At 41.7% G+C, this 12,686-nt stretch overlaps 1 protein-coding gene across 1 annotated transcript in view; it reads right to left on the reverse strand.

Moving 5' to 3' along the window:
* The window catches only part of smg5 (SMG5 nonsense mediated mRNA decay factor), a 35,390-nt gene that overhangs the window by 13,283 nt on the left and 9,421 nt on the right, over positions 1–12,686 (reverse strand). Inside the window, exons 4-15 of the mRNA XM_079504043.1 lie at positions 12,448–12,604; positions 9,861–9,950; positions 9,160–9,249; positions 8,581–8,659; positions 8,073–8,198; positions 7,179–7,247; positions 5,850–6,073; positions 4,772–4,909; positions 2,182–3,129; positions 1,544–1,713; positions 1,378–1,453; positions 723–898 (exon numbers count right to left, since the gene is read on the reverse strand). Of these exons, the coding sequence (XP_079360169.1) occupies positions 723–898; positions 1,378–1,453; positions 1,544–1,713; positions 2,182–3,129; positions 4,772–4,909; positions 5,850–6,073; positions 7,179–7,247; positions 8,073–8,198; positions 8,581–8,659; positions 9,160–9,249; positions 9,861–9,950; positions 12,448–12,604 (2,343 nt within the window). The remainder of the gene's footprint in view (positions 1–722; positions 899–1,377; positions 1,454–1,543; positions 1,714–2,181; positions 3,130–4,771; positions 4,910–5,849; positions 6,074–7,178; positions 7,248–8,072; positions 8,199–8,580; positions 8,660–9,159; positions 9,250–9,860; positions 9,951–12,447; positions 12,605–12,686) is intronic.

The raw sequence follows: 12,686 nt of genomic DNA on the forward strand, positions 1-12,686 counted from the left end.
GAGGGGGAAGAAGAGGTACTAAGCACCAGATAAACCATTGAAGGGAGATTCAAAGACGTGTTAAAGGAGAATTCCATGCTAGAAGGCTTTCTTACCTTTATTTGTAGTTGTTACGTCCCCACCAAAGAGGTCCAGGTGTTATTTTGTGCAAAAGTACATTATTGGCTATTTCCCCAAATATAAGCCCTCAATGGGGGTTGGGTTTTTGTGCTAATTCGCTTATTTCCATTGAAATAAGTAGTAAAGTGTGATTTTTGAGCGATGAAAATAAGCGAATTAGCACAACACCCCATAGCCCCATTCAATTCAATTCAATTCAATTCATTGAGGGCTTATGGTAGGGGAAATAGCCAATAATGCGCTTTTGTACAAAATAACACCTGGCCCTCTTTGGTGGGGACGTAACAACTACAAATAAAGGTAAGAAAGCCTTCTAGCATGGAATTCTCCTTTAATAGAAAATATGACAGAATGAGGAAATAGACTACAGAGATGGCTGTGAAAGCGGAAATTCAATGTTGAAATTAAAAGCATCGACGTCAACAAAAATAAAACAATTGTTGCAGTTGCAAACAATGCTTTGCCTGGTGAGACGGAAAGCTATTTTTATCTTACAGACCAATCCTAAAACCAAACTGAATTGTCTGGCAATGTCTGTTTCATCAGTTTGAGATAATGACAATCTGGCATGTGTGAGAGAAGACTGAGATGAGTGTGAATACCTCTTGCAAGGGGCTGAGGGTGGGTCTGTGTCGAGTGAAGTCAAATCGGCGGTGTGCCAGGCTGAGGGCAGGCAGGTGGCGTAGGGCCAGATCCTCGGGCAGCAGCAGACTCTGGACTAAGTTGGGTTGCTCGCACTGATTCAGCAGCTCCGTCACGTCGGAGCTCAAGCCCAGTTCTACAACAGATACATGGTGGTGACCTTCAATTATCCAATTTCTTTCTGCGAAAGTCTGTTTGTATTTATTTCCTTTATTTATAGTGTCGCAGTGGTTACATAGGGCAAACATAGCTTTAGTTCCACATCAGTCACGGTCTTGGCCACTTTTACGGTTTGTGTACGGAATACAGTGGAAATTATATTTTCCTTCGGATTCTTTATAATAAAAGCAATTCTACTGGCATAAAAGTACTTCAATTTATATTTTTCTCACAAGTGGCAGAGAAAGACAGAGATGCGTAGCAAAAAAGCAGTTAGTATTGATTTTCAAAGGTGAACAATATATAACATGGATAAAAACAATTACATTCGTCATCATTCAGCTCTATCACTGGGTTACACAGAATATTTTTTCGGATGTCAAAAGTGCAACAATTGATAGGAAATAGGTATACATTTCCTACACGTCTTCCTGTAATGGTCTACTGGACACTCACCTGTTTCAAGCATTTTACTGCCATTTGGTAGCAGGTTTAGTAGCACAGAGAGTCGGTTCCACAAGCTCTGAGAACTCTGTAAAGAGGAAAATGGATTGGACTTAACCAAAAGAAAATAGAATGAAGGTCATTGTTAAATGGACAAAATTCGATGCAATGTCCTCACCTTTGCACACATTAGAATAATGTCTGTGTTTGTCCTTAGCCAATCGACAAAGACCTTCACAACCCTGATGAGCCCTTGATTGGTCAGGATCTCCAGCTTCTCCGACAGCGTCTTTTCGCTGTGTAACGACTGGTTGCTATGTTGGCTACCTTCCGACTCCGAGTCCAAGTCTAGAAATAGAGGTAAATCAGTCATAAGGAGCGACTGGTTGACATTTTGATTACTGTCTGAATTTCTCTACATTGCTGGGTAAAACATTGACATAAAGTACAGCATAGGCAGCAGGAGATTCATTCCTACATTGGCCTCCTAATGGTTAAATACCGTCAGATGAATGTAATGGGTATAGTAGGCTCTTATGTGAGCACCATCACGACACACTGTCATTATGGTACTGGTAAAGTGATGGTTTTCATTCACGCTCATGTGAGTGGATCATTCTGACAGGGTAGTATAGGGGCATGATATTTGACAGTTGCCGCTACGAAATATACCGGGATTCGAAATCGGCATTTGTTGCCACAGAACATTAAACATACCAGTAAATTGCAGGCAAATTAGCTGGTAAATTAAATTACACTGTCACTAACCCAAGAGTCAGTCTTTATTCATTTGAAGTAAAGCAAACAGTACTGTACCATTTTCATTGGTTCCATTGGCAGTACCAGGACTTATGTCACAGGGCGAGTCCCCAGGAAGAGGGGGTGTCTCTTGGGAGGGGGTGGCGGAGGCATCGGTGGGGGTCGGGGTGGGGTTGCCTGAGGAAGACGGAACCTGAGGCCTCAGCAGCACGTTGCTGAAGGTGGGCGCCAGGCGGAAGCAGCGCTTGGCCTGGAAGAGCTGCGAGGACATGGCCTGGAGATTACTGCTGATGCTGGGGTCACTGCAGGCAGGCAGCAGGGGGCCGTTGGTGGTTGGAGGGATGTCACCCTCCCGATCTTCCTCCTCTTTTGCCCGTTCTTCCTCATCCACGGGCTGGTGCTCCTGTGCCCGACCCTCCGGGTTTTCTGAGCTGTCTGCGTCTTCAATGTCTTCCAGGTCCGAGCGCGACTCCTGGCTGTTCATGCTCGAGTCCGTCTCCACGTCGAAAGCCGTTCCTCCCTCCTCTTCTTCTTCCTCTTCTTCTGACCCACTGCCCCAGCTGCCCTCCTCACCTAGTGGGTCCCTCTTGCGCTCCTTGCAGAGGGAGGTGGTGGTGGTGTCAAGTGGAAGTCTGGAAGACGAGGTGCCGCTTGACGAGTCCGCACAACCCTTCCTTTCATCGTCATCCTCTTCTTCATCACTCTCAAAGCCCTCGCTCAGATCGCTCTCGTCCTCCGGGCGGCCATGTTTGCGGGCACATCGGCGCCTGCGGAGTCGGGACAGGCGGCTGTACTTCTTCTTCTGCCTCCGTTTCTCCTCCTCTATTTTACGCTGCTCAGCCATGTCACCACCACTGTCGCTTTTCTTGGCCAGGCCCCTCCCAGAGGCATCTGCCTCCTTCTCGTCATCTTCATCTTCCTGCTCCAGTGAGCCGTTGTGCAGCGGCCTCTCGTCATGGCCGCCTGCTGCTGATGGGGCTGACGGGTCCCTCGCCTCTAGTTCATCTGGGGGGACAAAGGTTGTATGCATGGATTAAAGCAAAATAAAATCTCACAACTGAAATGTTGTTAGGCCAAGTCCTTATCTGTGATTTGTCAAACAGTGTGATAGGGGACCAAGGGGTAGCAATTCAGCCAAAGCCGTTGAAGATTTAGGTTTTAATATCAAGGTTTTCTGGAGGATTGAACATGTATTTCATTGCTAGTGTGACCACTTCAAATACTGCAAACGAATAACCGAAAACAGAGGTTACAATTGCAGCGTATTACAGTTGTAAGCTTATAGATTTTTGGTGCATGACATGCTTCCATAGAACACGTCTTTCTCTGTAAGTTTTCTTCTATGCTTCCATAGAAGACGGACATGCTGTTGTGGTGACCAAGAACTTTAATCCATGTTTTATAAGAACAGGAAGTCTTATGATCCCAAATGCAAACCAGGGTAACCGATAACTGCCCTGCTTTTTTCTCTCTTTGTTTTGAATCATTTGATCAAATATAAGAAATCTGACAGTTCTGCTCTTAAATATTTATACACACTGACCCACATCAGGGTTTGCAATAAACAATGTGTCAATGTAACGTATATCAAGGGTTGATCAGAGCATGAATTGAGTAGTGTGTGTGTTGACCTTTTCAGGTCAGGAAGCCTGTTGAATCAATTTCTTTGAATATACAACTACACATGCAAATATTACAGATCAGCCACATCAAGATATTCATTATAAAGTTTATAGTAAAGAAACGTGTTGACTTTTCAATCTTGACTGATGGTGTGTATAGAGGATGTTTATTAAATCCATTCATCATTTAATAACACTATGCAGTGCACTCTGCGAGAGAGAGAGGGATATAAATATATTAACCTTCTTCCCTCTCATCAGCTCTTAATCCTGGTGTCTTTCAGTACTTCTCAACAATGTGGCAATATTCTTGTCAGATCTACTTTTGAGGGCCACAGCGGCTCAGACATTTGGAGCTCAAGCTATTGGTTGATTGAAATGTTGTGGCTCCAGGAAGAGAAGCTTATTCTACCACTACAATCATTTGAAGTGGCCCATGTTTAAGAGTATGTTCCTCACACCATCCTTAAAAAAGGAATAGGCACTGCCTGTTTACATTTAAAAAGGTACTGCAAGTGGTATAAAACCAAAGTCTATGGTTACAAAATGAATCCTTAAATACAGCAATGATGCCTATCACAATGGCCTCCATAATATTATAGGGTTTGTTCAGTAACGGGGATCTCCCCAGCTCTTTTTTTTTTCCATTTTTAGGTGGGACACCACTTTACTCTGATCAAAGAGAACCCATTTATCAGCTTAAAACTTATATTCTAATTTTTCAAAAGTTTGGAACAGTGTGTATGACATGGCACATTTTGTATCAGCTGAACAATCACTATAAACTGTGTCTGTGTCTTCCAATTTCCCCTTGGTTAACCCGTCAACTTTAAAGCGAGCTTCGTCCAGACAGAGCTCGTGCACAAAAGCTGTGATATGTCCTGTCTCGTTGTCAGGGCCGGAGGAAGCCGTGTCTTTCATTTTCAGCAGAAAAATCGCCACAGGCAGCACTTTTCCCTCATAACAGGCAGACAGTGTGAACACTCCCTAAGCCTAAGCGTGGAAAAAGAGATTTCCCTGCCCACCTGCGTTGTCTGTGTGCAGTGGAGGCACCTGGCTCTCTCCTTCCTCCAGTTCAGCCTGCAGGCGGATGTTAACATGATTGACCAGGTGGGAGAACAGGGCCAGTGTAAAAGCTATGGAGGCGCTGTACTGCTTGGAACCTAGAGCAAGAAAGACATTCAATGAACAGGTGAAAAGGCTTTCATTTGAAAGTCTTGTCTGGAGATATTCAATTATACCAGAGTGAGAATTTAAATTGGTTAAAAAAAAGGGTAACATACAAATATTTATTTATATTTAACAATTTCAAATGACAATTTTCACCTTTTGTCTATACACGCATTTTTATTTGAACAAATGTGCTTTTATTTTTACCCATCTTTTTAATTAGTCGTTATGCCAAATTTCTCATACACATGAAGTCACCTGTCGTTTCTTGTATGCAAAGAAACACAATCCAGTATGCAACCCAAGTTGTTCACCCTGCTGAACAGGTGCCTTGGACAACTGGTAGGAGTTGCAAGCCAAGCGACAGATCACCCTCCCCAGGTGATCCAGCCTCCTACCCTCGAACACGCCCAATTATGTTTTTTGGAAGGCTTAGCCAAGCTCAAGGCAACAGAGGATTTGAACCGCATATCTACGAATGACTTTGTCACCGGTAGGCAGGTTTGAGCATTTCAAATAAGATTTATTTTTATCCAGGAAGATAAAGCCTGTAGTTTCTATTAAGATAGAATCCCCACCGATTAGGGTTGTCCCGATCCAATCACGTGAAAGATCGCTATTGGCAGATACTCGAAATCAAATGATCGGAATCAGATCAGGAGCATGTTATCGGGACATCCCTACCACCGATGAGGATATTGTTAGGCACTGCAGTTTTCTAAACTGTCCATATAGCATAGTTATGCTATATGGACACAGAGTCCAGTAAACGGATGGTGGTGCCATCTTATAAGCATTAGTGAGGACCACTTTATATTAAGAATATAAGGTTGAAAATGGGCAACGTGCTCCTTCATAACATCCCCTGATCAGTAATCACTATAGTGACACACACTGCCGTCTTAACCGGCCGCCACAGTGGCGGACACTGACCTCCTCTCTTCAGGCTGTGCACCACCATGAGGCATGTGACCACCATTTTGAAGACCAGAGCATCGGGTAGGACAGGGCAAGGGCTGTCGGTGTGTTGCTCCTCGTCCTCCTCACTGGGGGAGTGGTGAGCACCGCTGTGTGCCGGCAGGGGCAGGTAGAAAAGCACCAGGTTGAAATCCTCCAGCACCGACTGGCACAGTGACGTCAGCTCCGTCTCCATCGTGCTACAGGGGAGAGAAGCGATACAACTGAAATTGATGCTAGTGAACTAGTGAAACGATTTTGAGGTGAATTATTAGGGCTGTCACAATCATGAGATTTTACTTGACGATTCATTGTCATTCAAATAATTGCAATTTAACGATTAAAAAATGTTGTCGTTTTTTACATTGAATGTTTTATCACGTTTCTGGTTACCTTAGCGTAAATAGTTTATCTATAACATGGGTTCACAAACGTTTCAGCCATGATCCCAAAATAGGGCTGTGTAGGGGGTTCTTATAATTAATACTACGCTCAGTGACTCGCACTGGGGAAGAGCGCCATCTGGCGTGATCACAGAAGCATTACATAAGCTTAAAATGAATAATGCATGATTAAGCATAAAATGTATTTATAATCATTTTTACATTGTTTTTCATGTCTGTTGAATTCTATTCAGGTGTGTAATTTTCTATTTCTTTAAATAAATAAAAATATTTTTGATGACCCAAAATAATTTCACGACCCCATCGTTAGTGTCCCGTGACCCCAACTTTGGGAACCCTGATCTATTATTTCCGCTTTAAAAAATAACATATCAATTAATTTTACATTTTACAGTTTGCAAAAAAAAGCACAAAAGAGTACAGTTAAATGCAAATACAACGCTAAAACGATTGAACCCAAGAAAGCACTATGGGTTAACTTGTTTCCACTGGGGTCCCAAGTATTCAATTCAAAGGAACATTAAGACAAACAAAAATACAATACTACCGTATTCAAAATCATCATATAAACAAGTAATAATAAAAAAAAAACAGCTTGAGGGGGCATATGTGGCAATAGGCTTGGATTTTTTACTGGGGACAGTTCCAAATTGCAGCCACCTGTAGTGCTCTTTTAGATTTGGTTTTGAAGGAGAGTGAGGATTCTCACACTGGTGAAAAAATTTTGCCTCTAACTTTGTGAATCCAATTTGTTTCTAAAATACAACCCAGTTAGAGAATTTCCTCTTATTGATATTTTTTAATAATCTGGGGACCCCCCAAAATAATTTCAGGACCCCCGAGGGGTCGCAACCCCCAGGTTTTTTTATTTTTATTATACACATAATAAGTAAACCCTTACCTGTTCTTGGGCTGTAGTAGACTCTGGAGGTACATGAAGCTTACCAGGAGTCGCTTGATGTCTTTAGATCTGAACAGAACATGATGTAATGGTAACTAGAGCGGAGAATACGCACATCGCCAGGCTGGGTGCTGGGCTAAAGAAACTTCAGTAGATATTGGATGGAGCCCGCACACCACAGGTACAAGAAAGACATTCTTTATTGAGAATTCATTCATTCAAATGTTGTACTTTTATATCCCTTATTATATAAGTACAAACTTTTGTGTATGTTCACATGACCTGATGAAGATCAAATAGATCGAAACGTTGTCAGAATTCTCAATAAAGGACGTCTTTCTTGTACCTGTGGTGTGCGGGCTCCATCCAATATCTACTAGGATGTAAACCATCCATTTATCACTACTAGTGAAACACTATAAGGTTCAGAGCATCCCCAAATAACATTCCCTACCATCATTGTAGGTTCTGCTAGGATAATTGTCATTTACACAGCACAAAAGTCAGAGACTTTTTAGTTTTACACTCCATCCTCACAACAAAATCCACCTTTTTCTAATTGTAGTATAAGCTAATGGGGAGATAAATTAATCATACTGTTAGTGTACGGTCCATTTGGTTCCATTAGTACACTGATATGAACATGAAGAACGCGATGCAGCTGCTCTTTGGAAGGACATTTCAGAGAAAAATTGGCCAGTAAACTTTCCCTACCCCTGGAAACAAATCCATTGGAAAGTCAACAGCCTTTCATTCCCCAGACTGGCTACGTGAGCCTGGCGCTATCAGTGTGCTGGGTATATCAAATATTGAAAGAAATAAAGGGATTTGTCTAAATGACAGCGAAAACTCTACCTAACATCTTGTCAGACCTCTGGTTAAGTATACCCTTACCTTTGTCGGGAAGGTGACAGTTTTTTCATCTCTTGTTTCTTGACCTGGTGATACATCTTGGCAGCTTTGTCAAAGAGGCGTTTAAGGTTGCCATAGGCGCCCTCAAAAGGGGTCTCTGATTGGATACTGATGGAACACAGGACAAACATGAAGGAGCTCAGTTTCTACATTTATGGGACCTACCTGCTTTAATTCATTTGTGTTCAACTTCAAATCAATAAACATACTTTGTAAAAGAAGAAGTATTGACAACATTTCTCAAGAAATAGCAAACGTAGAACCCCCAATACTATATTAAAAAACATCTTAACATTTATTTCATATAATTATATTTAATACCCAATAAGCTGAACCTAACAAGTGTCCACTAGAGAAAATACATTCCCATTTGTGTTAAATTAAACTGATGTGGGCTATTGGTTTTCCATGTTTACCATTAGCAACGCCATACTTGAACAGGACGTACGTACATAGTGCTTGCTTTAATTATAACTAAATCATTTCTCACCAGCGTAGGTAGTAGTATGTTGCTTCAACATTGTAGAGCTTACTCCCTGCCAGCGTGCCCAGTTGATTAAAAGGCATTCCTGAAGATATAACATGAATTGAAGAACGAGTTAGAAACTCCAAATCCAAAATGCTAAATCTAAATTTAAGTGAAGTTCAATTCATAGCATAAACTTTCCAAAATGTACCGTAGGACATTGCACATCACAGGATTTTTGCAGCGTTATTATTGTGATCATATAATACACAGCAACAATAAAAATGTTACGTAAGAGCAGAGATCAGTTCCTTCAAATCATGGAACTCATTTATTATATTCTCACAAGTTCATGGCCAAGTCATCAGGGAAAACACTGCCCTCTTCTGGTGAATGGAAGCACTTTGATGCGTCACAATTTTAATTTATACAATATTTGTACTCGCAGACATAAAGCACGTTAAATAACCATGCACTTCCCTTCAACTTCTCCTGGCCTGGTAAACACCAATCCTTACAGTACATAGCAGCATTTTTTCAGGTGTCCCATAAACGATGGGATGCAGTGCGTCGTGGGACCAGGTTTTAGTCACTGTCACTCACCTACATGTGGCGTGACAGACAAGGCCTGGTGGTAGAACCTCTCGGCTAGCTGTTCAGCCTCCACGCCGGCCAATTCATTCTGATAACGGGCTATGAAAAGATAAACATTCAAGAGAAAAGCTCGTTAGAATCTCACAAAACTAATGTGACAAGAGGACTGCATAGTGCAGTGTATAGTGTACACTACAGCACTGGTTCCCAAACTTTTTCATGTCAAGGACCCCCAAATTGACACTAATCAGCCCGCAAACCCCCATTTGAAAACATATGCCAGGGACCCCCATAAGAGAAGATGTTTACAGCTCTAGCAGTGATTCCCAATTTTGTTAGTGTCAAGGACCCCCAGTTTGTCATGCATCAGGCTACGGAAACCCATTTAGTGACATTTCTATCTCTGGGACCCCCAATTTATATTGTAAAATCAATGTTAATTTAACTCTGAGAGTGTACAAATGGAACCAAATGGACCCTACACTCTCAGAGTTACAGACCCATAAGGGTCCATTTGGTTCCAAACTATCATCTAGCTAAGGACCCCCTGCAACTCCCTCAAGGACCCCACTTTGGAAACCACTGCACTACAGTAATAGTGGATAAGATTTGGAATGAAGGGTGTAGATATCAAGCTTAATTTCACACTACAGATGTTGCCAAGACAAAAACATTCCACACAGACACACAATTAATTTCATATTACATACATAGATCTCCTAGGTTAACCAAACAGCGATGACAGGCCATCTGTGCCCACTCCATCTCCTTGGGGGTGGCAGACACCGGTTTCTTTCGGCCTGCAGAGAAACGTTTGTTTCTTTGTTAATAAACTGCAGCAATATATATGCATCATCATTTTTTTTTACCCATTAACAACAATGCTGAATACAGATGCTTTGTATGAGTGTTGTTTATTTTGGGAAACATGTAACTGACACTTATCCAGAGTAATGTATGATTGACAACAGAACATGAGTTTACATTTCCTGGATGTTCGACATGACATGTTAGTATAGTAACTGATAACGCAGATTGAAAAGGGTCAGTGAAATAGAGCTCTGGTTCCTTGATTCTTAATTCATTTTTGATTCCTCGATTGTTGATTTGCATACTATTTGGCCAACATACGATAACATTTTGATTCAGGGGCATACTATCCATATGAGATGACATCTTGTTGTGCCTGGCTAACACTATTATGTCAGGGTTAGGGTTATTATATATACATTTACTTCAGCTCACCAACAAACTGAAATGACAATAATTTCATTGTTTATCATTGTATCTTATTTGGAGATAAATGAAAGCCTATCTAGCAAATACAACTCACATACGGGAAAGAAACACTTGCTTTTAAAGCCAAAGACATCCATCTACCAATTCACGCAGACATCTTCAACCCACTGCTCAACTTCAATCTAGACAACCAATTTTAAGGAAAGCCCCACCAGCCAACTTCACCAATCAATCAGCTTGGCTAAAGGAATGGGAGTCCTAGTATGTCCAAAAACAAACATCTGGTTACAGGACACAGTCCATCATCCTATGTTCATGTAGTCATCAATAAATATAAGTGTACAATGAATATATGAATGAATATACATCCATCGCCATTGATTTTATGGTAGTCCATCCACGATGAGTATATGCATGGAATATATCTATCAACAATATATGAATTAATTTATATACAGACGTGGAATTTTAAAAACATGATGATCATGACGTTCTCTCTACCTTCACACCGTTGAAAGCTACAATCATTTTGCTTCAGAATTGACAGTTTACTCAAATTATATATGAACTGCTATGCAGAGCTTTGCGTTTAGGCCACTTTATTTGCATGGAGCCGTGAATTGTTTAATTACTAGATGTCATTTTACAGTTTGCCAGCTAATCCAACAATTAGTACATCAATGTCTTTCTCCCATGAAATCCATAAACCATGATTAACCATGCTTAATGAAAGTGTGCTCAGAAGGGTTAACATTCTCACATCATCCATGCCACCTGTATTTTTGTTAGGGAAGTTGCTTTTCCTCTAAGGAGAGGCTTTGAGGAATCTGCCACATTAAAAGCTGCAAACTGTATGATGGCTGTCTAAAAGATATTACTCAAGAGAAGAAAATAAGGACCCTTGTGCACTTACAGAAATTGAAGGACGTTTAGCACCGACAAGCCTTTTTCATGCATTTTCGCAGAATAAAAGCATTTTGCAATGCATTTATTATCTGAATATTGTCTTTGCCTCAATTGACACCTTCGCTAAATCCCACCACAACAGTGAGTGTCCAATACTATCTTAGCAACCGTTGCTAAGCTGGCATAGTGGCACTCTTCTGTCACCCGTCATAGCTGTCAATTTAACCTGCACAGTGCACACACAATAATTTGCAACATTAAAGGGAAAATTTTCAATGTAGCACATGCTGGACTCGCATCCTGTTTGGGCGTCCATCTTTGATGCTAAATAAATAGCGTCAATGCTAGCGAGCTAAAATGAAGCCATCCTTGCTCTAGAAAGCGCCAATGTTTCCATCTAGACCACCGGATAATCAGCAAAGACCTCCAAACATTGTGCGTTTTATCCAAACCAGGGAGAGCTCCGTAGATTTCGAGTTATTCAGCTTTTTAGTCAGCCTGTATAAAAGTAGGTGAACGGCAGCGCGGTTGCGCAATCAGGAGGGCAATAGCTGTTGCCAGACCTACCAGACAGGCGCGGCCGTTTTCTGCTGTCTTTTCCGGGTTTTTAAGACAGCTGGTGGATGGAAATTAAGCTCCACCCACGCGGCTGACTGTCGCGGGGGCAAGCGTTTCCGGCAATCTGGCCGTAAATAAATAAATATATATATGATCAGATTTGATCAGTAGATATTTTTAAGATTTTGCTCCTAAATCCATCATATAACATTCATGTCAAGGGAGAGAAGCACAGCTTTGGCAGAGTAGAGTGGATGGGGCTTAGTGAAGGATGAATTACTCAATTACACTGGATTGTGGCCTGTGGAATCAATAGATTGATCATTACACCCCTGATGTCACCCCTTGATGTCTCTTTATTATTTAGCTGTACTTTAGGACTGAATTATGATGGATGAGACATTGATTTATTCAAATGTTATAGATGTCTGGTGTGTTGGACACATTTTGTGTTGTGAGAGCATGGGGGGGGGGGGGGGGGGGGGTGAGAGAGAGGAGAGAGAGATCGAGAGACAGAATGAGCAAACACTTGTGCCTTGTACAAATGATTATGCAATAAAAATCTGATGTGTATGATCTGTCTCTGGCACTAACCAATGAGCGGGTCTGTGACATGGGTCCAGTCAATGCAGTCCTGCAGTTCCAACTGGTAGTGGGACTGGATGTACAGCAGCAGGTGCTGGTAGAAGCCCACACCAGCAATCAAATGGGTCCTGTAGGCGCACTCCAGCGCACTGCGACTATGGATGTGCTACAGAGAGAGAGAGAGAGAGAGAGAAAAGGGTTAGAAGAAAAGGAAAAGGGGTGGTGCAAGGATAAAGTACCAACACGGA

The sequence above is a fragment of the Electrona antarctica genome, assembly GCF_951216825.1.
Source record: "Electrona antarctica genome assembly, chromosome: 6".
Lineage (NCBI taxonomy): Eukaryota > Metazoa > Chordata > Actinopteri > Myctophiformes > Myctophidae > Electrona > Electrona antarctica.